This window comes from Carya illinoinensis, chromosome 12, assembly GCF_018687715.1.
Source record: "Carya illinoinensis cultivar Pawnee chromosome 12, C.illinoinensisPawnee_v1, whole genome shotgun sequence".
In the NCBI taxonomy this organism is placed as follows: Eukaryota; Viridiplantae; Streptophyta; class Magnoliopsida; order Fagales; family Juglandaceae; genus Carya; species Carya illinoinensis.
In genome coordinates, this window is record NC_056763.1 from 23,790,514 (window position 1) to 23,817,936 (window position 27,423).

At 34.9% G+C, this 27,423-nt stretch overlaps 2 protein-coding genes across 4 annotated transcripts; both read right to left on the reverse strand.

The window, feature by feature from the left end:
• Positions 1-7,754: 7,754 nt before the first annotated feature.
• On the reverse strand, positions 7,755-10,563 carry LOC122290031 (transcription factor bHLH71-like). Its single transcript, XM_043097546.1, has 3 exons — positions 9,856-10,563; positions 8,664-9,077; positions 7,755-8,136 (listed from the first exon to the last, which is right to left on the reverse strand). Exons 1-3 carry the CDS (start codon positions 10,246-10,248, stop codon positions 8,041-8,043), a joined length of 903 nt encoding a protein of 300 aa, XP_042953480.1. The 5' UTR covers positions 10,249-10,563; the 3' UTR covers positions 7,755-8,040.
• Positions 10,564-12,077: 1,514 nt separating this feature from the next.
• Positions 12,078-27,297, reverse strand: LOC122290030 (uncharacterized protein At4g17910). Of its 3 annotated transcripts, XM_043097543.1 has the most exons (16): positions 27,141-27,297; positions 26,965-27,028; positions 26,810-26,858; positions 26,156-26,274; positions 25,853-25,926; positions 25,117-25,195; positions 24,913-25,002; positions 23,211-23,284; positions 22,469-22,556; positions 18,593-18,719; positions 18,405-18,509; positions 16,037-16,160; positions 15,897-15,945; positions 15,753-15,797; positions 12,514-12,612; positions 12,078-12,410 (listed from the first exon to the last, which is right to left on the reverse strand). In XM_043097543.1, the coding sequence occupies exons 1-16, from the start codon at positions 27,188-27,190 to the stop codon at positions 12,258-12,260; spliced, it is 1,389 nt and encodes a 462-aa protein (XP_042953477.1). In that variant the 5' UTR covers positions 27,191-27,297; the 3' UTR covers positions 12,078-12,257. The 3 variants fall into 3 exon arrangements, with proteins under 3 accessions (XP_042953477.1, XP_042953479.1, XP_042953478.1); XM_043097545.1 differs by lacking the exon at positions 18,405-18,509; XM_043097544.1 differs by lacking the exon at positions 12,514-12,612.
• Between the last annotated feature and the right edge of the window lie 126 nt (positions 27,298-27,423).

Sequence of the window (27,423 nt, forward strand, 5' to 3'; positions counted from 1 at the left end):
CGTGTCAATTAGGCAAATCGATCTGCTGTCGACCCTGTGAAGAATAACAAAAAATTGATTACAGTTTAGATCTCATTGAACCTAATCCTCCTAAATAAATGAGCTCCATTAGAAGGCCAGCCTGAATGAAATAAGGATGGCATCCATATGATGCCTACTACTACTGTACTATATCCAGGTTGGGCTTTATATAATTGGGTTATGCCATTTTTTCTTCTTGTCATCAGTAGCTTACATATAGCACCAAAATCCCAAAGACAATGGGCCTCAAATTGTAAAAATATATCTATCGGCTTACCCACTTGGCAAATTCAGAACTCGATCGGGAGGCGAGAGTTCCAGCTATATTATCGTGTAATTCATGATTAGCTAACTTCCTTTTTCTACGTATGGGAAGACCCAGAAAGCCAGGGTTAGAAAGGCATGCATGCAAGAGAGGCTAATTGTCTGACAATAATAAACAAATAGAATCATTGCTAATGAATTATACCTTCAAATTGATGCAGGTGCTAGCTACTGGGCAAGAAGAAGGCAGACGTTGTTTTTTTCCCTCGGTACTTTTGGGGCGGGTGATAAATTCAAGATGATGCTCTCTAGAAGATACTGACCGAAAAAAAAAAAAATAGAGATATAGGAAAAAGTTGTGATCATACTCATTGTTGTTTAGTTCCCATATAGGATATTTGAAAAATATATACCTTCAGGAACTATGGATTAAAGGTGTATGGGTTAATCAAAGATACAATGCTATATATATTAATCCATATATAGCTATATGTATATGTCAGAATGCCTATAGCCAAAATGCTGATCTTAATTGCTGGTAATCCTAAAATATTGCCTCATTCTAGTTCTTTCTTTCTCTCTCTCACACACACATGTACACACAAATTACAAAGAGGGTTTTGAACGTCATCTTCTTGGTAAAGAAAGGGAACTTCTTATATGTTGTATAGGGTGCAGAGAGGGCATTGGAAAAAGTGAGATGATTTTGTAGTTTTGAGGAAAGGAAAAGCTGTGAAGGAAGGGTTTTGTGGGATCGATGCATTTTTCCTTTAGTGTTGATTCCCAGCTCCAGTTTTTGTTTCTATGTGTGGGATAAATCGGTATCCTCATTAAGACTCGCGTCCTCTTGCGTAAAACCAGATAGAGACGTGCATGGATGCCGCTAGCTATCATACATGTTTGTTTGTGTGTATGTGTATACGCGCGAGAGAGACATCAGAGAGAAACAGAGAGACATCATTGTGGATGTTTTATATTAATCCTAACTTAATGAAAATCATTGTAAAGTTTATCACATGATTTTATATACGACCCACTTTGGTATCCATCTTTCATTATAAGGAGGGGCGGAACTACATGTAAGTTAGGGGGCGGCTACCCCCAAATTTTTCCAAAAACTCATATGGTATATAAATATACATAATTTTTTTATTATATATATAATTAAAATTGCCCTTCCAGATTGTCATAAATAAAAAAATTGCCCCCAATATTTTGGCCTCTAAAACTTCTATTAAAATTATCCTCTCAAATCCCAATACTTACCTGATTACACTTTTAACTTTTCATTTCATTGACACTCAAATCTTCAACTTACCAATAAACCTCGAAAACGAGTTTAAAAAATTTGCTGCTGCAGCCTGCAGTGCTGGAAATGAGACCTCGAACAAAATATGAAACACCCAAATCTGCTGTATTGAACTCAGAACTCCATATTTTTCCTTCTCCACGCAAACACTTTATTCAGAGGATTGGCAGTTTGGCTCTTTGTTCTCTATCACATTGGATCTAAATTGTTTGATATTCAAAATTTGCTAGATTGCATTTTCTACCATGAAACTTATAAAATCTAGATTGCGTACTCGAATGAAATATGAGTTTCTTGCAAATTATTTGCTAGTTTATATTAAGAAAGGAATTGCCACGAATCTTAATTCAGAGATGATAATAGATGGATTTTATTCTATGAAAGATCGTCGTCAAGCTTAATTTGAAGGGAAAATCATAAGTTGATATTTCATTTTCTTTTCTTTTTGTAATGATCTCTAGCAAGCTATGGAAATCCTAAAAAAAATTATCTTATAAGATGATATATAAACATGTATTTTTGTATACAATTTTATGATGCATGATTATTGTTTTTTATATAGTCATGTGTAAAAAACACATATTATTTATACTCACACATACTACATACTTTGTCAATCACCCCCAAACACCAAATCTTAGTTCCGCCCTTGATTATAAGAGTAACATTATATACAATCGTGAAGTGTGTAAGCGTTGTGCAGTTGCTTTGAAAAAAAGTGGAGTTCACTATTAAAAAATTAATTTTCTTTTCATATAGGTTTCATATTTATTCACTTTTTCATAGTGATTGCATGGTGCTTGTATAGTTACAACTGCAAGTATCATTTCTTTTCATTATAATTAAGAAAACTACAAGTTAAAAAGGGAAAAGAATGATCAATCGTTGGTTCATTTTAATATGAAGATGATGCCAAAAATTTGTAACTAGCTAGGACTACATGCAACAATTAATATTCAAGTTTCAGTTTTCAAAGTGAAAAAAATTACAATATATATATTTATATATAACTTATAAATCTAGATTGCATAGGGTTGTAAAACGGTCGGTCTAAACTGGAGAAATCGATTGGACCAACTGGTTTGATCAGATCGAAAAACATGGGGTTCGGTTTCGGTTTCGGTCCATGATTCCTAGGACCGAACTAAGTCCAGTCTAGTCCACGGTCCACGATTTCTTGGACCGAAGTGGACCGGACCGACCGAATTAAAAAAAAAGTATTTTTATTTTATATATATTATTTTATATAATAATTTTATAATTAATTATGTAAATTTTAAATATATAATTACAAAATAATATTCTATTAATTAAGTAGTGCATATTATCAATTAACTTATAATCAATTCACCATTAACTAATTACTAACATCTACATTTATATCTAATTAAAGTTATTAGATAAATTTTTTGTAAAATAACTAAGTTGTAAGTAAATATAAAGCAATTGGTAAATTATAAATTAACTAACTTAATACCAATTTCCCATTATGTATATATGTATATAGTATATATATACATATATTATAATTTATATATAAATCTAATTTATAATATGTATCATTGACCATATAATTTTTTTTAATAAGTTAGTTACATAATCTACATTAATAATTTACTTAATTTTAATTTATTAATTTAAATAAAATGTTTAATTTATTTATTTAGAAAAAAAATGGATCGGACGGAATGGACCGACTGAACGGGACTGGACCGAATGCGGACCAGACCGACTAGATATTCGGTCTAGGAAAAATGATGGACCGAATCAGATTGGACCATTTTCACTCCTAAGATTGCGTATTCGAATGGAATATGAGTTTCTTGCATATTATTTGCTAGTTTATATTAAGAAAAGAATTGCCAAGAATCTCAATTCAGAGATAATAATAGATTAATTTTATTCTATGAAAGATCGTCGTCGAGCTTAATTTGAAGGGGAAATCATAAGTTGATATTTCATTTTCTTTTCTTTTTGTAATGATCTCTATCAAATTACGAAAATCTTAAAGAAAATTATCTTATAAGATGACATATAAACATGCATTTTTGTATACAATTTTATGATGCATGATTATTGTTTTTTATAGAGTCACATGTAAAAAACAATATTACTTATACTCACACATATTACACACTTTGTCAATCCCCTCCAAACACCAAATCCTAGTTCCACCCCTGATTATAAGAGTAACGTTATATATAATCGTAAAACGTGTAAGTATCGTACAGTTGTTTTGAAAAAAAGTGGAGTCCACTGTTAAAAAATAAATTTTCTTTTCATGTGGGTTCGGTATTTATTTACTTTTTTCCTAATGATTGCATGGTGCTTGTATATTTACAACTACAAATATCATTTCTCTTCATAATAATTAAGAAAACTACAAGTTAAAAAGGGAAAAGAATGATCAATCATTGGTTCATTTTAATATGAAGATGATGCCAAAAATTTGTAACTAGCTAGGACTACATGCAACAATTAATATTCAAGTATCAGTCTTCAAAGTGAAAAAAATTACAACATATATATATATATATATAAAACTTTTCGAAAGATCAAAAGTTGTTCCAGATTTATACACATGATTCTCATGATAGTCCCAATATACATGCTTGACTATGGGAACATCTATGGGACAGAAATGGAGTGATGTCTCTAAAGAAAGCTAAAAATGTACCATTTGAAACTGTGCATCCATCATGTTTACATATAATAGATTCTCTTCAATGGGGGCACTTGAGAGGTCAGATGAATTATTAGTGCCGTGGAAAAGAGGGAAGAACTGAAAGAACATGGCATCTGACATCTTCAACTCGACTAGATTCACGGATTCGATCAGTACTCATACATATTATATATATGTCTATGGAAGATAATTAGATACTGTACTCAAATCTTTCAGTTTATCATGAAATGTACTTATGATCATCTAGTGTATATATATAATCCCATGCAGTCCTTTTTATGACAAAGATCCTCTCAAGATTTTCTCCAAATTTAAAGATTGAGAGAGAAATAGACACATGATATAGGAGTAATGCTTGTACAGTTATGAAGTTTATTATTAAAAAATTAATTTTTTTATGTGATTTTTATATTTATTCAATTTTTTTAAAATGATTGTGTGACACTTATACATTCACGACTATAACTATCATTTCCCTTAGTTAAAACCTCCTCATCGTAAATAATTAATTCCTGTAACATAAGTTAAACAAAAAATGATAAAATTCCTAAATTAAATTACAACCTCCAATATATATCATGTTTATCATTCAGTAATGCTGTATGGATATTACAATATTGCAAACATCTTGAATTATATCCTAATCATATGATTTGAGGTAATAGACATTAATCGTAAATTAAGGATATATACATGAGTTTATTCACCCAGATTTTCATTAATTAAAGATCATGAATGTGTTAAGACTTATTTATAAAAGTCACTCTGTGTGCACACAGTTTTTATCCGAACAGAAAAAAATAAATAAACATATAAAATAAGTTTTATAATATTTATTATTTATGATGTATTGAGTAATAAATATTATAAAAACTACTGCATGGTGCATGACTTTTATGCATTCTAGATAGCATTGCTCTTTAACTAATTACATTATTTACACAAAAAATTAATGTCCAAGGTAAGGTTGGTATTAGAAAACTGTAAGAAAGACAGTGCATGATGTGTTGGAAGGTGTGCCTCAAATTATGTCTTTGCTAGGAAGCGTTGAAATATTCGTGATGCTGCTTTCACCTTCGAAAATGGAACCCTTTTGTTTTGTTTCTCTCAACGTACTGTGTCTTTGTTTTTTCACTTTCATCGGTGATCATATTAAAATAAAATAAAAAAAGGGGAAAGAGGGATTTCTACTTTTTAATACACTCATGACATAACATTTGGTTTCTACATAAAGTGCAACTCTCATAATTCCTTGTGTACTATTGCTGCAGAGATTTCATGGAAGAATTCCACTTTCTTTGTCGCAATTAAGTAGGGGTTTATGTGCGTATGCCAACTCCAAAGGGCTTCATGCTCTCGGAGATGATATCACAGCTTCCTGCGCTCGGAGATGTGGTTGCAAGTAATATTTAAGGCTCACCGACGAAGCCAGGATTATAAGTTTGGAGGGGTCGGTTATTTTTAAGTCTGAAATAAATAATTAAATTAAGATTTTTTTAAGATTAATATATTTAACGAAGTGATAAAAAAAAATGTGTAAACAATAAGAAAGAAGCATTAAATATATTTCCAATTTGAATTTTACATTTAAACTTTTCATATATTGCAATCAAAAGGCGAGATTGAACAATGGAAATTATGACTCTTAGGAATTATATAAAAGAGATAATATATATCTTATTAATATATGTAAACCAGACACTATGTTTTGTAATTCACTAGATCATGTATATATAGCAATAATATATATTTAAAAAGTTTATAATTAGCCCAATTATATACCGTACATGGATGCTGTACGTAGCTAATTAACTATCAAGTAAATGTTGGGGGGCCTTTGTTAAATATGCTTTACCCAGATAATTATAAGCTTTAAAAGAGAAGTAATATATATAATCTTAAATTTTAATTTTTTAAATAAAACAAAAAAAAAATAACCATAAAATTTTCATTGGCCTTTGTTAGTACTGCTGAGACACCGCCAATCTATTGTAAGAGTGCCCCTGGGGCAAAGGGTTGGAGATTGGCAGGTGTTTTAAGGTGCTATTTGGATAGTGAGTTGAAATGAGATGAAAATTAAAAGTTGAATAAAATATTATTAGAATATTATTTTTTAATATTATAATTAGTTTGAGATTTAAAAAAATTAAATTATTTATTATATTTTGTGTGAAAATTTAAAAAAATTAAAATAATGAGATGAGATGAAACACTTTTATTAGTGCCGACGCCATTTGGGTACCAAGTATACCTCAGGTATAGAATACTCATGAACTACTATTAATTACTTTATTATTACTTTTCACATACTTTTTATTACTATTCATTACTATTCAATATTCTATCATTACTTTTTCATTGCTATTCACAACTTTTCACAACACTTCTCACTACTCAGAGCATCCACATCCCATTCCTTATCCCCATCCTTATAATTTAACTTAAAATCACATTTCCTCAAATTTTTTCCTAAATTTTATTTATCTTTCAAAAACCTCCTCTATTCTATTAAATAATATTTTTTTATTCTTTTTTATTACTTTTTTCTTTCACTTCTATTTACAAATTTAACTACTCAATATTTTTTCTTATTTTTTGAACTATTATTCTAGTGAATATTTTAAACAAAAATTTAAATTATTTTTTTGTGAATATGAGAATATTTTTAAAATTAATTTTTTTATATTTTCGTAATTAATTAAATTATTTTTAAAACTATTATTTAAAACTATAATAAATATGAGTATGAGAGAAAGTGTAGATGATTGAAAAATTATTTATTTGATATATTAAAATAAAATATTGATAAAAATAATTTAGGAAATGAATAGTGAGTCCCCAAATATGTGGACTTACTGTTTAGTCCCTAAACCTTTCCCTAAAATAGGGATCCGGATGTGGGGACATTTTGATCAAAATTCTAAAATAAACCTCAAATTATGGGGAATATGGTGTTTTGGGGAACCGGATGGGAATGCTCTCATACCTACAAGAGCATCATTTGCATTAATTTTTCAGCATTATTTGTATTTCATTTTAAAATTATAATAAGGATGAATATCACACACATTCTATATTATACGTATGATATTTGAGTAAATTAATGAAAATTACAACTCGATCTCCTCAAGATACCCTTATGATCCAGTACACTTTGTGGTCTTTATTACAACTAGGCCGGTTTAAAGAGGATTTCTCATGATGTTCCAAAATATCACGAGAAATACTGCGCTAATTTTTTCAGGTTTGACAAGATAAAAATTCTACTTAGTAACCATGCATGTACCATATACCTGTTAAAGAAAAAATAAAAAAAATAAAATGTGTAGTGTAAGACAGTAAGACTAGCTAGCGCTGTTGAGCAGAAAGAAGTCTTGACACGAACTCAGAGGAGTAAAGACAACACGTATATACATGTGCTAGCTAGCTGCTCCTTTTCTTTATATATTATATATAAAGGAAAGCAAACGGAGATTAGCAAACAACCGGCTTGCATGCATTTGAACTAGCCATCATATCGGGCGTACATGAGTAATACATATAAACGTACGTCCGAATTTCCTCATCTCTTTTTTTGTATTTTTTGGTGGAAAATATACTCTAACAAGTTGTACGTACGTACCTAAGGGAACACACACACAGACAGACCTATTTGCATTTAGCTACGTACAAGGAGGAGAATTAAGCTAATTTAATGCAGCAAGCTAGCAAAAAGAGGGTGTGGCATTCCAGTAGTTCCACCTCAACTCCAAGGTCTGGTTCAATATAAGACAGCTTCGCTCTCAATTATTCTAAGCATGTGGTGAACTGCTCCTGCTATGTCATCTACTGAAGTGAGTTGGCATCCTTCTTCAACCTGCATTCAGAAATGAAAAAAGTTTTAGCCGAAAACGCTAATTTTCAGAAAATCGGGGTCAGAGAGTTCGTCCAAACATAGAAAACGTTACAAATTTCAGGCAAAAAAAAAAAGACTCACTCTCTCTGGCATCTGGGTGCGCACACCAATGACCTTTTGGTTTAGGGAGAAGCCGGAAAAATGAGCTAATTAATTAGTTCTTTCATGTATTATGAACAGTGGTGAAACTCGGATTTTGGTTAAGGGAAGGCGGCTGGATATAATAGAATTCAATTATATATTATTGATCATGCAGTTGCTCCAATCATATTATAATGGCTGCACCTTCAATCAAATCAAGTTTTCAATCATAGAGCTCTATGAGAGTTTCTTCTTTCAACATATCGAACGTTTGAAAAACATAGATTAAGAAGCTAATTAATCATGGCTTCTTGTATTTGATTCTAAAATAAGTTATTTGTTCTTTCTGGGCAGAAAGTACAAACACATGTATTATATTGAAAAGAAAATACATAATTCTTTCGTACCTTTGCACTGATAGAGTAGAGGACCAAGGGGTCCATGGTGGTCACATTGAGGTGAAGGATGGACAGGCGAAGTGTCTGAAACCCGGCAACCAACTTTGAAAGCTGTCTAGGGTTTCGTCGCGACAGGATTCTAACGTTTGCATGGGTTTCGATCAAACTCACCTCGATATCAGCTATGGCATCCTCAGTCTTCATTGTATACTTACTAGGGATCTGAGACCACGTGTACTGTGGATACACAAAAAACTGTGCAAATGGCGGTTGCCGGAATTTGCAGGTTGTGGCATCTTCGTCGATTAATGCTTCCGCTCCTTGTTGCGGAAGTTGGAGTTTCTGAGCTTCGAGTGACTGCAAGAGGTGCTCAAGTTCCTTCACAAATTCTACAGCACCTCCTACTATGGAGGCCTGGTCACCCTACAAAAACAAAAATTTTTTGATTAAAGGCCGGGTTTAGTGAAAACTTGTGGAATATGATTTATAAAGATGATATGATGACGAAGAAAATGGAGAAACTAACTTCAATTTCTAATGAGAGCTGCGATAATCCCATATTTTCCGTTTCAGCTAGACCATACGTACGTTCACCTAATGCTTAATTCCTTTATCACGTGACAGACAAACATGGAAAAATCTATTGAATTACAAAATGCAGTGGGGACGCCGGCCCGGGGGGGGGGGGGGGGGGGGGGGGGGGGGGGGGTGGGGTGGTGGTGGGGTGGGGTGGTGGTGGTGGGGGTGGGATCTGAAGACTGAAGGAATAACTGGTGGGAGCCTGCAGTAAAAAAATGACAACTTCAGCTTTGCTTTTACATGACTCGTCTCTGATGAGTTTTGCTGCATTACCTGACTTTACGCCGAACTTTTCCAAATGAATCATTGCTGGGTCTGGAATTCATTCAGTCCGGCTTTTCAGAACCCACCTAATTTCTCAAATCTAATTTATTCCAGTTAAGAAAATCTAAGCATGGACACCTTTTTATACTGTGATATGTCAAATATTATTAATGCAACATGCAAGAGTATCATTGGAATTATTGCCCCGTGTTTAATATTCAGTTGTATTCCTATTATGGTAGGCCAAATTTTCTTGTGCTCACAAGCTTAAACAGAAATTCTCCAATATGGAAATGTGTTTTCATCCCGAAACAGACATGGAGAGAAAATAAGAAAGAAGGAAGAATCAAAAACATACCCTTTGGGCATAGGATTCAGGCATGAGGGAGCGCAAGACGGAGAGGTGCTCATTCATCTGTTTCCTGCGGTTTCTTTCAACAGCAATGTGCGTCATCCTTTGTGTCTCAGCTTCTTCCTTATTCTTGCACACCCTTGGCTTTCTCCTCCTCTTCTTCCTCCCTTGAACCGCCAAATTCTGCCTCCGTTCTACAACTTGTGACCTACCACAGTGGCGCTTTTGGGTCATCAATGAAGAGTTCTCCAAAATGCCACCTTGGTTTTGAGGTGGCATTGCATTCTCTAATAAAAAACTGGTCTCTGAAGAGTCATGGCTGCTGAATGGTGCTGCAGAGATAGTGTCGTAGATTATGAAGTTAAAAAGCTCATTGGAAGAAAGAGCTTCTAAAGCCATATTTATCCAACTGTAAAACTTATTCCCTTTCCTTCCCCTTCAAATGGACTTGAGTTGATGACCCAACACTGTTATCGGTTCCAATTCAAATACAACAATCATTTTATAGCTGAACCCTATTCTTGAACTTTTGAGAGAGAGGGTGTAGCTTAAAATAACGTGAAGTGCTCTAGAGATATGGTGCACGTGAGAGGGCAGAAAAGGAGTTGTGCTTTTCTGCTTCAAAAAGTGAAGGAAACAGAAAGATCAGATTCTTCTCTCATCCTTTTTTATGTTTTCCTTCCCGATTTCATAGATGGCCAAGACCGGGTCAGTCTCTGCAATGGAGACGGTGTTGGGGGACCCAAATCTATATAGAAATAAGCATACAAACAACACAACAAGCTGTGCAAAAGTTACCCCTCACATTCAAATCTGTGTTGGGCTTTGCAGTGATTGACTGGCTCACGCACCCCTTAGATTCTCATATACATAATTTTGACAAAAGCTTTAACCTGTTCTCGACAATGCATTGTACATTACATGTCTTGGTTTTTTTTCCAAACCGCTGCTAGCGTACAATAATTTGAGTTATAAGATAAAGTTAAAAATTAAATATTTTTTAAATCAAATTCTGTCGTATCAACAGATTGTAAAGTGTATCCTCCATACCGACTTATAATATATGATTTGTAAGGATGGATCTAATGATGTTCATGACGAATCTCGATAGTGAGAGCCGGTTTTACACAATAAATCCTCTTTTGTTAAAAAGGGCATGCTAACATGCCTATATAAAGAAAAGGGCATACTAAAATGAAATTAGTGATCTGCTAATCAGCATTTAACTGACTGTGAGCAGCATAAGCACGTCAGAAAGTTGTCACTGTCATTACTGCAATGAAAACGAGTTATGGAAGCACTGAGCAAAAGAAGGACTAAGCTGATTTTATAGGGCATTGGATTGCGTTTTTTTGGGTTTTCACTCATTTTTAGGCAATGGAAAGCTTGCTTACTACCGTCCAGACAGAGACGTAAAGCTATGGCTATTAGTTAATCACCATCTCTATGCAAATAATTGCATTCATGCTTGGATAAGAGAAGTATTACCAAAACATCGGCTTGGAGCCCGTAACCTAATTGAAAAAAGATAAGTTATTTATACGGTAAAAACTAGATGAAGAACCATCTATATATATATACACATTCATCTCTTATATATATATAGCTTGGCTGCTTGCATCTCTCATCAAGCATTAGGCCTACCTTTTTTTTGTTTTTTAGGCTCGTCCTTTTGTTTTGCGTTAACTTACATATAAGAATCGCAGGGCTTTGTTCATCACGGGAGAAAGAGAGATAGAGACAGGGAGACAGCATATATTTTATATAAACAAAATGAAGGATAGGGATTATATACAAAGACTGAACTGTAGCCTTATCTGGTGAGGAGGACAAATGAAGGAGTGTGGTCGAACTTGGGCTGTGGTCCCGGCTGTCAGACTCTCTGCCAGTTAATCCACGTGACTATTTGTTTCAGCTCTCGAGAAAGGGCAATGTTAACGTCAATTTTTACCATGTTAAAAATCTCATGCTCCATTTCTATCTTTCTGTTTTCCCTGATAATGTTAATGGTTTCAAGCTCATTTTTTCATCTCCTTGCACGCTTTGTCTGTGCAAATGGAGCATGGGAGGCACAAATGCCAGCAATTATATACCAAAGAAGAGCTACAACAAAGATGGCTTTTATTCTGCCCTTTTTTTAGTATAAATGGGTAAATGGGGAATGTGAAAAGTACATGCAGCTTCATGTGCCTGCGAATGGGTGCATGGGAAGAAGGGAGAGAAAAATATAACAAAATGAACAGCATGACCATAGCCATTGCCTTTAGGCTCACTGTGAGGTATTAACGTTTGGCGGTTGCCTGAACTCTCAGGGATCAGTTTCAACGAAGTCACCAGGCGCATCGATATAAATCTAGAATTTTGGTCATTAAAAAAGAAAAAAAAAAAAAATTGCCTCGATGGTTGCCCTACCAAAACTTAAGCCTAATGCAACAAAAATCTGCAATTCCAACGACAATTGTTAGAACGGAAGCATACAAAACCAATATGAAAAGGGCTGCTACCGATGATGCTGACAGGGTATCCACAGACAAGTTTACAAGCCCAGTGAGCACATTAGCCTGCAAAGTAAAACAGTAATAGATTATTACTTTGACCTTCTTCGAGGTAAGAGAAAAATAATGTTCATATCGTTTACTGAAATTCTATTGCATCTTTTTTTACCAGAAGAAAGGAACCGAGTAAGTTCCGGTTAAATGCTTGTTCAAGTATAGAGGTTTTACTTCCAGGAATGTAATCAGAAAGTGTTAGTACGGAAAGCACCTGCCAAACAGGAGACATTTTGATTGGGAAATTTATACAAATCAAGTATCAGGGTAACTACAATGCAGAACAGGTATATTGCAAATACAATGCATACAATAGGCATTTACTTCCCATATCAAGATTATAACACTCTTTCAAATTAAAATAAAAAAATAGAACACTAAAAAAATTGTCTTCATATCCATATTTGTAAAAACAACCATGAACTGAACAATCTATTCTGATATATGAATGGCTCACACGGCACACCTTTATTGTGGGGTGGGTTAAGTGAATATATTGGGAGGTAAGCCAAGATGGTTGTATGAAAGCCATGGTGACTCTGAAGTCTCCTATTAACTGGCTTACCCTGAAAGATGGCAGCCATTTCAAGAATTTGTTCCAAACCTGACTCTCCTAGTCTCACCTTTCAGACAGAGATCCTGCATTCTCATCGCTGGATTCAATCCAGCTTGAACTCAAATGAGTCAAATCTATCAGATGAAGAGATCAGATGAGACCTTTGGTCTCTAAACCTTATGCAACTCCCATACTGATCTTCTTCCAAAAATGTTGGATGCCAAATGCAACTTGTGCTGCTATGTTATGAAGAATACACGCTTTCATGCCTCGTCATCTCTCTTAGTCCCAACACATTTGTCTCATCCCAAAATGAGAGAAACCTGGGGCCATAAGGAGCAATCTGGCCAACGAAGCTCTGCCAAATGGTATTCAAAGTGGTTTTTATGCACCATCTTGGTTTAGTTCAGTCTCCCTTCCTCCCTCCATATTTGTTTAGTACACATTGTATTGCCTCTTAGTAATTGGAAATTCATTTAAATTACCTAGTATATTGCATGTTGTGTTGTAGTAGAGTTAATATTTGGACTAGCATATATATTCCATATATCCCATGAAGGAAGCTGAAGGCATCATCAGAAATCATAATTCACTTCAATAACAGAGATTTGGTTGAGCATTGCTCTTTTTATTCTTTTTCTTTTTCCCTCTCCTCCTCCTCTTGTTATGAATTGTTCCAATTTTGCCTCTCTTCTTCATTCCAACTTATCAAATATCATAGACAAATACCTTTTAACTTCTTTCTCGATTGTCTAACAAGTAAATAGAAAAGAAACATCTATACAAAAAGTTAAATTACACTCACATTACAACGAATAGCCTTTGGAATAGGACATAATACTTATTTATAAGATGAATTAGAGACCTAATCACTACTTTGAGACAGGTTTAAGAAAATACTCCCTTTTTCCTCTGCTCTTGCTATGCATTGTGGTTCACATTTATCTTTTTTTCTTCCTTCCAACTCATCAAACATAATAGACAAATACCTTTTACCTTCTCTATCCATTGTCTGACAAGTAAACAGACAAAAAAATTGTGATAATTCTGATAAGTGATAACTGTGGTGTATGGGACCCCACATTGCTTGGGGATGAAAAGTTCTTGCTCTTTATAATGTTCCAATGGAACTCCAATTGTATTATTAACTAGTCCCTTTGGAGTATAAGCCATGTGACTTGGGCCTTCTATTAGGGCATTTGTCATTACAAATGGTATAAGAGCCTAGATTGTGATACCCCATTCTGATAAGTGATAAGGGTATGTGGTATATAAAATCCCATATTTCTTGAAGAAGACGAAGTTTTTCTCTTTATAATGTTCCAATAGGGCTCCAATAGTATCATTTACTAGTCTTTTTAGAGTATAGGCTATACGACTTGGATCTTCCATTGGGGCCTTACAAATAGTATCATGTGACTTGAGCCATGCCAACTAGAACGGAGTGGCTTGACGAGGACATCGGGAATATAGGAGAGAGGGGAGAGATTGTGATACCCCATTCTGATAAGTGATATATGTAGGTGGTGTATGGGATCCCACATTGCTTGGAAAGAAGAACTTTGTTTTTAGGTAATAAGTTATTTTATTGATATAAGGATGGACATAGCCTAGGTACACTGGAAGTATACAAGTGCATACACCTATTTAAGAGCTAGAAATAGTTACAAGGAAATCATGGAAGTTGTGGCCATTAAAATCTAGAGCAATGGCCTACAAGAACAAAGTCTTCCAAAAAAAAACTCCGAAACTCTTCCAAGAAGCATTCATGATCCTCAAAAAGTCTCGTTTCTTTCGCTCCAAATACACCAAAAAATACATATTGGAGCCATCTTCCACACCGCTGCGATCTGTGGTGTCCCAGTGATCCCTCTCCAGCTTACTAGAAGATCAACCACCCCACCCAGCATTCCCCATGCTATTCCCATTCTGCTGAAAAAGTAGTTCCATATCTCACGAGCAAACTCACAGTGTAGGAATAAGTGGTCCACCGTTTCACCACTATTTCTACACAAATAGCACCAATCCATAATTATGAGGCCATGTCTTTATCAATGGTCAGAATCTTCCCTAGAGCTGTTGTCCATACAAATAATGCGGCCATGGTGGGTGCTTTACTTCTCCAAATATTCTTCTAAGGGAAATTGAGCCTTTGTTGCATGGTAATAACTTCATAAAAAGAGTGAACCGAGAATTTCCCTTTTCTAGAAGGACTCCATATCAACACATCTTCAGTTGTGGCAACAATAGGAACATTATACAGCAAGTTAAAAAATTCCACCAAAGCATTCACTTCCCAATCATGAGCATCCCTAGTAATGCTAATATTCCATCCCTGTGAGCCTTGATTGATTACCCTCAAATCAGCCACCGTAGCTTCTTTTTCCTGAGCAATACTAAAAATTGTAGGAGAACTTCTTGCTCTTTATAATGTTTTAATGGGGTTCCAATTATATCATTGACTAGTCCTTTTGGAATATAGGTCATGTGGCTTGGACCTTCCATTGGGGCGTTACCAAAACAGTCTACACTCTAAACAAGAAGTTGGACACTCACATCACAACGAATAACCTTTGGAACAGAACATATTACTTACTCACCAGATGAATTAAAGATCTAATAACTAATTTGAGATTGGTTCAAGAAATTGAACATGACAACACACAATTTATTCCTCTAATACTGTCATTAAGCAAATATATGATCTTATGCTGTGTTAATAGACAGAATTCAAAACAGAGGGAAAATGCGAATGTCATTGAACTCTATACATACAGATGAAAAAGGAGTGGGATTACCTGTAGGTTTAAAGCCAATACCATAGTAACATACGGTAGGTTGCACTGTACAATGTGTTCACGTTAATTTCTTCCACACTTCAGCAAAATGGTTTACTTCAATACTTGCATAAATTAGAAAATAAACGGAGTAGGATATAATACCATTCTGCGGGAAACTCCTTCAACGTATCTGTCAAGAAGCACAGTTGTCCTAAAAAGTGCATTTAGGTAAAGAGAAAGGAAGTCAACTTCAAAACATTGTTAATATGGATGCTAGGAAGCACTAGCAACATAGACTATACCAAAACAGAAGCATAGGAATCCAGACTCTTGCCCAACTGTTGCTTCTCAACATAGCAGATGAATGGTTTCCAAAAAATAGATAGTTACCCAACTGGACTCCAAGAAGGTACATTCCCCAATATCCTGGAAATAGAAAAAATAAATAATAAAAACAAATGTGGTACTGACAAACGGAATAGAAGCTTCAAGTTGTTTGCCACAATCCCACTTACGCTATATGGTGCATTCCAAGGAAGCAAATAAGAGAAATTTGGCCAAAAGGGAAGATTTTATGGAATTTTTTTTAGGGGCATCTAAGGAATTGAATTGAAGGAGGCATAAAAAATAACTTTTTCTGACAAAAGAAATATTCCATTAATTTCTTTATGAGATCACAGAATTTTGGGTCCCAGCTTTTCGGATCATATTTTCTTCTTTCTTCAGTTGAATCCACTGGAGTTTTGTATAGCTACATACTCACAAACGGGCGTTTGACCCTCAATTTTATGTTACTCTTACAAGAATGGCTACCACAGATTCACAACTAAACATTTTGTATATATGATCTTAAAGGTTATTTTATTCAAGCTGAAAGATCAAAGATGCGAAGAAACAGAACATGGTTGTCATAGCTACAATAGAGAAAATGGCCTTCCTTAGGGGCTGGTAGCATATTAACGATATAACTGTTCTAATATACTATAATAAAATATGGGTCTTACATTCTGTACTGAAGACACGTGCTTCAATGTAAACATTACATGCCAACCTTTTACCACATGGCTCATAATGGTTTATACCATTTTAATTATTTTGAATGAAAAGAAAATTTGCTCCAACTGAAATTCCTAGGGCCAAAAGTTCAAAGAAAATTTGAAATACTAAATACTTTATATTCTTTGAAAAACCTATATCCACTTACGAAAATGATTTCCAAAACAATACAATCCATCATAGATATTTTTTATACGATATATTATTTATTTTGTCTACAACGCATTTTATTAAATGATCTATGCACTGGATGGGCATACTGCTAAACAGAAGATAGTTGGAATTTAAACTTGATGAGTTAAGCTCATGTGTATATCATATGCTCTAAGTAGTCACATCATAAACTATGATTGGTGGACAACTTGTACTCCTTGAAAAGCTTCAGAATCATATGTCAAATCAAGTATAAAGATGCTAATATTGACTAAAGAATATGTACGTGCTTATTTACACATGGTTTTATGTGCATGCTCCCCTAAATATTCTAATTCACATGACTCACCAAATTTCTTGACAGCCCAAATTCTGATATTCTCAGCAAAATATTTCAAAAATCTTTCTAAAACTCAAAACAATAAGAGTCTTGGAAAAGTTTACCCATTTTGAACAATCAACATTGCCCAAAAAAATTGTAAAGTATACCCCTTGGCTTAAAAGTAATAAACAAATCAATAGGAAATACAAAAACATCAACAATTTCATTAAAAAAACCAGAGTTAGGGGTATAAATTGGTCCGGTCTAGGGGGGTGATGGACAGAAACTTTTAGTCCATCATTTTCCTGGACCAAACCGGTAGCTATCGGTCCAGTCCGATTCGATCAGTCTGGCCTAGTTATTTTGTTATTTTGATTCATCTTTTTTTTTTTTTTTTGGTTGCAAATAAATTAATAAAAAATTATTTAAATTACTAAAATTAAAATTAAGTGAATTATTAATGTGTATTATGTAACAAACTCATTAAAAAATATATTTAACTATAATTATATTTATGATGTTGATAGTTACTACCTACTTAGACTTTACTTTTTAGTATGCATAATTATTAAAAATGTCATACATTTTATATATGGTTAATGAATATCAAATAATTTCATTGTATACATATTATTCATGCTTGCTTGCAACTTAGGTATTTAAAAAAAAATTACCTAATTACTTTAATTAAGTGTAAATAGTAGAGTATGTATGAATGTATGATGTATTAACTATTTACATATAATGACATAAATGACCACATGATTTATGATTTATTATTAATTGATAGCATATATTATTTAATTATTTAATATTTTATATGGTCAATGATAATAAATTAGATAAAAAGTACATCATTTACTTATATAATTCCTATATAAAAATAATATATTAAATTATTAAAAATATTTTAAATATATATATAGTTCGGTCTAGTTTGGTCCAAAATTCCAGGACCGGATCAAATTTCTTCGGCCTACAATTTGTGGGACCGAAACTGACCAGTACAGTTTTCGGTCCAGTCAGTTTTTCTGGTCTGGACCGAACACTGTACACCCCTACTAGCAGTTCTAATTTTTCAATGCATGATAAAGAACATAATCATCCAACCATGGTAATCATTTACACTTGATCCTCACCAAATATGCTGAAAATCCCCTCCTTGTTTTGGCTGATAATATTTGTTCCTCTTTCGTTAGAGAGCAGATACAAATTCAAGCCATAGATCAAGCAAATTTGGTACCCTGAATAATCAAAAACTTTCAAGCTAAAAACTGATATTTCTGAAGATATAAACACAAGCAAACATATTCAATTGAAATTATACCTACTAGCACTAAAGAACCTAGAATTCCAGAATATGATGGGGGAACATTGATGATGGATGTAAGGATGGATACAGCAGCCAGTGTAAAAAAGAAATTCCAGTGCACACCATATTCACTCACATGAACCTTCAAGAAAAAATCAGAAGACAGGCCTTGTTTAGAAGTATAATAAGATTAAAAGAAACTATTATAAAACTCCTAGTATCACATAAATAGAACATGATAAGGCCAAATTACAGCACTACAAATGAACCATGAATTGATTTCATTAAAACTAAAAAACCAAATAGTGATGTGAGATTATAAAATTCAGCCTTATTACATCATACTGCCACAACACTAATTTGGTAGCAGAAGTCTTGTTACATCATAGCGAATTACAGCACTACAAATGAACCATGAATTGATTTCATAAAAACTAAAATAAAACTGAAATGAGAGACTATAAACTTCAGTCCTGCTACATCAAACTGCCAGAATGCTAATTTGGTAGCAGAATGCTAACTTGGTGAGGGCTTGGTGGTCGTTGTATCAGATCTCTAGCACGCCAAGTTTCATCCTTGCAGGTAAATGAAAGGCCTTGAAGTTAGACTTGAAGAAGTGGAACCTGGAAGTTTTTGGCCACACTGACAATTAGAAACTAGTCCTTCTGGAGGGATTGCAGGAAATAGAGGGACATGAATTACAGGGAGACATCTCAGAGGAGGGGTTAATGAGGAAGGGCACGGTTACGGCAAATTTGGAGAGAGTCTTGTTGGCGGAGGAGACCTCATGGCGTCAAAAATCTAGGGCACTTTGGTTGAAAGAAGGGGATAAGTGCACGAAGTTTTTTCATAAAGTGGCAAACTCTCATCGGCGAAGTAATGCCATTGAGGCTCTACATTCAGGTACCAAGGTGCTGTCTTTGAAGACTGATATAGAGAATCATATTGTGCATATTTATGAGTCACTACTTACCGAACCGGAAGAATGGAGGCCGAAGCTTGATGGCCTGCGGTTTGAGTCTATTGATACTCAGAGTGTGTATGTGCTGGAGAGACCTTTTGATGAAGACGAGGTGTACAAGGTCATTGCTGGGATGGCGAAGGATAAAGCACCTGGACCAGATGGCTTCTCTATGAGTTTCTTTCAATCTTGCTGGGACATAGTGAAAGGTGATGTTATGCATGTCTTCAGTGAATTTCATTCTTTTCAAAAGTTTGAAAGATCTCTTAATGCGACTTTTATTGCCCTTATTCCCAAGAAGCAAGGGGCATCGATCATTGAGGATTTTCGTCCTATAAGTCTGGTTAGTGGTATATACAAAATAATTTCGAAAGTGCCGGCCAATAGGTTAAGCCCTATGATGGAACATATTATCTCCAAGCCACAAAACACTTTTATTAGCGGGAGACAAATTCTTGACTTAGTGCTCATTGCTAATGAGTGTTTGGATCACAAGTTAAGGGGGGGAGTTCTAGGTATTCTTAGCAAATTAGACATGGAAAAGGCGTATGATCATGTGAACTGGGATTTCTTATTATATTTGCTTCAGAGGTGTGGGTTTGGTGAGAGGTGGATTTCATGGATGAGTCATTGTATTTTTACTGCAAGGTTCTCAGTGCTTGTTAATGGAACACCTATTGGTTTCTTCAATAGTTCTCAGGGTTTGCGACAAGGAGATCTATTATCTCCGCTTTTGTTTGTTATAGTAATGGAGGCTCTTAGTCAGATGGTAAAGGCGGCTATGGATGGTAGTCTCTTATTAGGGTATCAGGTGGGCAATGGCTTGGGTGACCCTATTATCATTTCACATCTATTATTCGCAGATGATACCCTTCTCTTCTGTGATGCAGATATTTATCAGATCCAAACTCTACGAGCATTGCTACGTTGTTTTGAAGCAGTATCGGGTCTCAAGGTGAATCTTGGGAAGTCCGAGATGGTACCAGTGGGTGCAGTCTCTAATACTCCCAGCTTAGCAAGCTTTTTGGATTGTAAGGTGTCCGCTCTGCCGATGACATATTTGGGCCTACCATTGGGCGCAAAATTCAAAGCTAGAGAGCTATTTGGGATGGGGTAGTGGAGAAGATTGAGAAAAAGTTGGCTAGGTGGAAAAGGATGTATTTATCGAAAGGAGGTCGCCTCACCCTCATTAAGAGTACCCTTACTAATCTTCCCACCTATTATCTCTCCGTATTTCCTATGCCTATAGGGGTGGTGAATAGGGTTGAGAAACTTTTTAAGGCGTTCCTTTGGGGGGGTATAGGGGAGGAGAAGAAATTTCATTTGGTTAAATGGAAGACAGTTTGTGCCCCAGTCAAGCAGGGGGGGTTGGGAGTGTGTGACTTGAGATCTTTTAATAAAGCATTGTTGGGGAAATGGTTGTGGAGATATCAATCGGAAGGGGGATCTTTGTGGAAGACAATTATCGATGTTAAATATGGAGCGGCTTGGGGTGGATGGTGTTCGAATGAAGTGAGAGGGGGGTATGGTGTGGGCTTATGGAAATTTATAAGGAAAGGGTGGCCATGTTTTGAACAAAATATTTGTTTTGTAGTAGGTGAGGGCAACCGTATCACTTTTTGGCGGGATGTGTGGTGTGGAGACCAGGCTTTGAAAAGGGAGTTCCCGGCTCTTTATAGTATTGCAGCGAATAAGGAGGCTTCAGTGGCGGAAATGCATTTCTTTTCGCAGGGCTCACATCAATGGAATATTCTTTTTAATAGGAATTTTCATGATTGGGAACTAACTTATGTATCAGATTTTTTCAGCCTGCTATACTCCAAGGGTTTGCCAACGACACAGGGGGATAGAGTGAAGTGGAGGGTTAATAATAAGAAATGCACGGTTAAAGCGTATTACAATATCTTGATAACATAAAATTATACTCCGTTTCCCTAGAATATATATGGAGGTCTCGGATGCCTTCCAAAGTTGCCTTTTTCGTATGGAGTGCTGCTCTTGGGAAGATCTTGACTACAGACAACTTGAGAAAGAGGAGTTGTGTCATGGTAGATTGGTGCTATATGTGTAAAAAGAATGGTGAATCGGTAGACCACCTGCTATTGCATTGTGAGGTAGCAAGGGGGTTGTGAGATGAGATCTTTCAAAGGATTGATGTTCCTTGGGTGATACCCCTGAGGGTTGTGGATCTGTTGGGTTGCTGGAGGAAGTTGCAAGGTTGTCATCAGGTGGCTGCGGCGTGGAAGATGATTCCGCTATGTATCATGTGGTGTCTTTGGTTAGAGAGGAATGCACGTTGTTTTGAGGATAAGGAACGAACAAGAGTGGAGCTGAAGAATTTTTTTCTGCACACTCTATTGTCTTGGTTTTTGGCTATTGTACTAAATGGGGATAATGCTCATGAATTTTTCTCTTTAATTCAGCTTAGCTAGAATGTATTTAGGTGTTCTTCTGTACACTTCCGGTGTACATGGCTTATGCCTTTTTCTTTCATTTCAATAATATTTTCTCTTACCTATCAAAAAAAAAAAAAAAGAATTGATCTTATTGTGTTCTATTGCAATACATTTCTACCAAAATTGATAGTACCAATGTTTAAGTTGTTTTGTTTTAGTGAAAATGCCTGCATTCAGCCTTAAATTTCAACAGGCAATGGGCAGATGAAGAAACTTGATGCCCAAAAAAATTAGGGTGAACTTTGGCTTGCAGCACCTACCTGTACATTTTTGTTCAAATTAATGTTGCAAAGGCTACCTCAGAGTTTACCAACTACTTTAACAAAAAGCCTTCCAAAATGGATAGAGGTAAGATGACCTACCTCAGCAGCAGGCGATTTGGCAAATGTTTGTCAAAAAACCTCTATAATTTGGCGTATATCTGCTTATACATTAAAGGCAAACTCATAAAAATTTAAGATCTAAAAAAAATACCTGATAGTCCACACTGGCAGTAGAAACAAGACGAACAAGTCCTAGAATGATTAATGGGCTAGTAGATTGAAATGCAGTCTTCCAACTCCTAAAAAAGCATTAATTTCTTGTTACCATTGGACATCTTAGAAACAAATGATGAACACAAAGAACAGGTTTCCACCCAAGAGGGAAATGAACCAATCTGCTTTGAGCAAATATATCATTTGTAAGGCCTAGCTGATGTAATCCGATGGAGAAAAACACCACTTACTTTCTAGGCAAACTAGACTGATGAACTTGACTAGTTCTCAGAAAATCTGCTACTTTGCAGCAATGTCAGATCTCAAAACTGAATTTATCACAAAAAGGAACCTATGCCTTAAATGGATCTAGTCTTATTACAAAGACATTATTTATAAAGAGAGGATATTTGATAGCAGTCACCAACATAAATCATATACATCCTATACCAGACAAAGCACATGTCACGGTGTCCTACAAACTATATTGTGATTGGTTCATCTTTTATTCAACTCCTCTACTTTTATGAGTCTTTTGTTTGGATCTCTCTTTCTTGCTTTAATGCTTGCACTTGCTGTTTCAGCAACCTTCACACATAATTCAAAGCTTTTTCAAAGAATCGTTTCACACAATTAACAAAATGATATTGTTATAGAGTCCATTAAAGTTTCTCCACCACGTATTTATATCAAGAAGCTAGTGCAACATGCCAGAGTACGCAAAGCGTAACACCACTTACATAGACGAGACACTCCGTGCTTGTCGTGAAACTAATGAATTTACCAGTACAAAAGAGCCAACACCAAGATCCATCTGACATGAAGTTAAACTTTTATTATATTAGTTCAGTGAATAAATCCAGACTATAACAAGTGAACAACATAAAAAGAACAAATGTACATATCAAGTAAAAGAAAATCACCACACTATTTTGAGAGAGAGAGAGAGAGAGAGAGAGAGAGAGAGAGAGAGAATTTTCGAACGATTTTCTACGCACTATTTTTTTTCTTAAGTGATTTTGTACGCACTAATGGAATATCTAAAATAAGCGCCTAAATCGGAATATACTAGTGCGAAAGAAATTTGGGATGGAAATAAAGTTCAAAACCCACATTGAGAATGTTATTTCTCATGAGTTCTTTCCTGTTAGTTTCACCATGATCAAGTAGCACCATTATTATGTAATTCAGGTCAAAGATGCATATGAAACAAGATAAGAATATAGTATATCAATCCAGACTGAAGAGCGCAAAGAACTTTAGATGAAACAGATGCTTAGAACCAATTCAAACTGTAAGGAGCAATCATTGGAGGAGATCAGATTGTTCTTTGTTAAAACTTTATTCCTATGAGCAAATGTTGTAGATTTGAATGGCCTAGATTTTCATGATTTTCTTGTTACTATTTCTTCCTCCTAACCTCTTGTATACCCTTTGTGTACTTAGGCTATGCCTATTCTTATTAATATAATCTGGTATAAAAAATCAAAACACTCAATGCAGAGCAAACAGCATGAAATGATTTCTTTTGTTTAGGGGGTATATTACATGATACTCATCGGTGGTTTGCAAGTCTGTTCTTTAAAAAGTGGCATTGATTCAAATGGTTCACTTTATTATTTCTCATTGCAGGCGGCATACCCTTGCTGTTTATAAAACAAAGGAGTTGGTGAACTATGTGTGTAACTTTTATATCGGTAGGGGAACTTCTGTGTAAATTACAGCATACCCAGCTTTGGTTTGATCCAGACTTGGTGTGCCAGCCTATCATTAAAAAATGACACTGCACTCTGTTTTTCTTTTCATGCCTGATTTCAGTCCAACTTAAGTAAGAAAGATAGCAGAGTGAACCAGGAAGAAAATTTACAATTTTCAAACCTCAGATTAGCAAACCAATTCACAAGTGAACAAAGTGCACCTTACCCTTTATTCTTTCTTTAAATCAATGCTTTTTGTAAAAGCATGCTATGAAAACTCATGATTTCCATGATCACCAAGCATACCACTTTCCAATTGAGACCTCATCTCACACAGCCACAGGAGCACATAATTTGCCAACAATCAACAACTTAATTGGTTTGATTTTTACTCTCTCTCTTTTTGAGTGCTGCACTTGTTATTTCAGAGCTTTGAGCATGTCTTTTTCTTTTCCTAATTCAAGGTATATGCCACAAAGAACTCCATTGATTTCATGGCTTTGCCAAGGATAAAATGTTGGATATGCCACAGGATCAAATATTCTTATCATGTCTTTTGTGAAAAGGTTTTTCACCACAAATGAAACCCTACGTAAATCTACGAAGAACATACTGTTCTACTCAAAAAAGAAAGTTATCAAATGCTTGACAATAATAAGAAAAACAATTGTTTTATCAGTGAAGGTAAGAAAAACAATTGAAAACGACAATGAATACATGTCGCACTCAGCTTGCAAGATCTTACCAAACTAGTACCATAAGTCTCCGTCTTAGCATACTTTCTAGGAAATATTCTAAAGTCAACAGCCATGATACACAAGCACGTTCCAATCATCTGCCACAAATGGTTTCAACAACATAAATCAGGAGTCAATGCAAAAATATTTACCATAGTTGAGCCATATGATACAATTAATGAATTGGGTATATCTGTGTGGGAACTGCATACCACAGAAAATCTGTATGATGAAAGCACTGACTTAAGAGAATGAACCCCTGGTTCGAAAGGAGGAGAATGAGAACAAGATCTGTATTGAAGAACAGATAAATGTTCTTAGCGTAGATCATATAGAAGTCAATTATATGCTAATGGTGTAATGCTCCACTATGTCTCACATTAAATGGGTAAAGTATGATAAAGTTACCAAGTATGATAAAGGTGCATTAAACCTCACCAGGTAGAACTAGCCTAATAATAATTCCAAGGAGAACCAATTGTAATCTTGACTTAATCAATTTGGAATATAAGTCCATATATGACTTTAGACTTTCCTTGGATTGTTACAAATAATACCAGAGTTGATTAAATGACACTATGTGGTGCTGGGATACTCAATGGGACATGGATTTGAGCCTTGAAAAGGATGTCAAGGACTTGGATTTGGAAGATTGTAACACCATATTAATTCCTATATTACATGAGTGAAGAATGATAGGGTGAATGTATATAATAAAGTTGTATTGAGAATCAAGTCCAACATTGGTTCCTTACAAGGTGGAACTAAGTTTTATAGTGACTCCAAAAAATTTCAATTGTAACTTAAACTGGACTTTAAGGGTATACACCCATATACAACTTAAGACTTTTTGAGCCGTATAATGGCTTGAAGAGAAGTTGTAAGTCCAGCTATTCATATCCCAGTGCAAAAACAGGAAAGTAAGAAAAGTATTAGCACAAGTTATACCCTTTGGCTGCACAAATAAAAAACAGTAGCGTCATCAACGAAATTGTCCATATATATGTCCAATCAGATAGAACCTGTCAAGTAATGATTACAAAAACAGGAAATTAGAACTTTCACATCCACAAAGCATTATTCCCATAGGCGATCTAACAACAGCAGCACGAACTCTGTCCAAATAATAGTTTTGGATAACAACATGTTTCTCCTCAAAGGCCAAAATAGTTTTGGATAAAAGCGTGTGTTTCTCCTCAAACCCACATTTGCTCCGAGTAATAAATTTCTTGAGTACAAGAGAAGACTTACAGTCAAAAATAAGATAGTGGGGAGGACAATGACAAGAAAATCAGCGGCCAGTGTAGTTATGTAAGCCCTCCAATCCTTAGAACTAAGATTTTCATCATCACTTTTCTTCAATGATACGTCTGTGGTGAAGAAATCCGAGGAAACATAATAAAAAATTAGAATAACAAACACATTATCCGCTTCAGGTATCAATATCAGTTCCACACTTAAACTCGGGGAATTAAATAGCCTAAGAGATACTTAAGTGTAAGACTTTGTAACGCCTGAACATGTAGAAAGTTGATTGTTTAATTTAAGAGTTAGTCTACATACAGTCCCCATTTGGACTGTATTTGGAAATGGAGACTGCTCATACAAGCCTATGTAATTGTGTTTAAAAAAAATTTAAAATTACAATAATATTCTTTTTAAAATGATATTTTTTTTCCTTAATTTATCAATGAGACTGCACACAGGCAGTCCCACTCAGGACTGAAAATAGAATTTATCTTAATTTAAACAGATGCCAAACAGAATCGTCCACGGCGAAATTCTATTCTTTTTTGTTTTCACCTAAAGTTGAACAAATTTAAAGGTACAAAAACTATAGAGCCCAAAACATAATAGCATAAAAACATAAAAAACAAGAGTTCAAAGTGTATTATCTCGCCTTACCTTTAATAAGGCGATCGGAGGAAACGGAATGGCGCAGAAGAATCAGAATCTGAAAGCCGCAATCAGAGCTCAACATGAAAACATTTTTTAAGAAAATAATAAATAAAGAATGGGATACATCAAAAAGTAAGATAAATATTAAGAGGTGGACTTACAGAAACATTTGTTAGAACCGCAGCGACTTCGAGAATGGAAGATCCAGTCAAATTGCTCACGAATCTGAAAACTTGAAAATTCATACATATATATAAGTTGAGGACCGGAGTTGAAAGATTAATCACAGGGAGAGAGAGAGAGAGAGAGAGAGAGAGAGAGAGAGAGAGAGAGTAACTCTTCTTTGAGGCGTTTGCTGGAATTTAAGGAGCTTGGGAGCGAATCCATGGATGAAATGCTGTGAAGGAGAAATCGTATGTCACCTGTTTACCACGGAATGAAATTAGAGGTACATGCCAAACTGTGTCCCGAGTTGTTCCAAACCTATTTATAAGGGATATTTTTTACGTGACTGATAATCAACCGATAAATCATTTCAGATTTCTTTTTTTTATTCATTTTTTAACATCTTTTAATATTTTTTTATAAAAAAATATATAAACTCAATAATATTCACATAC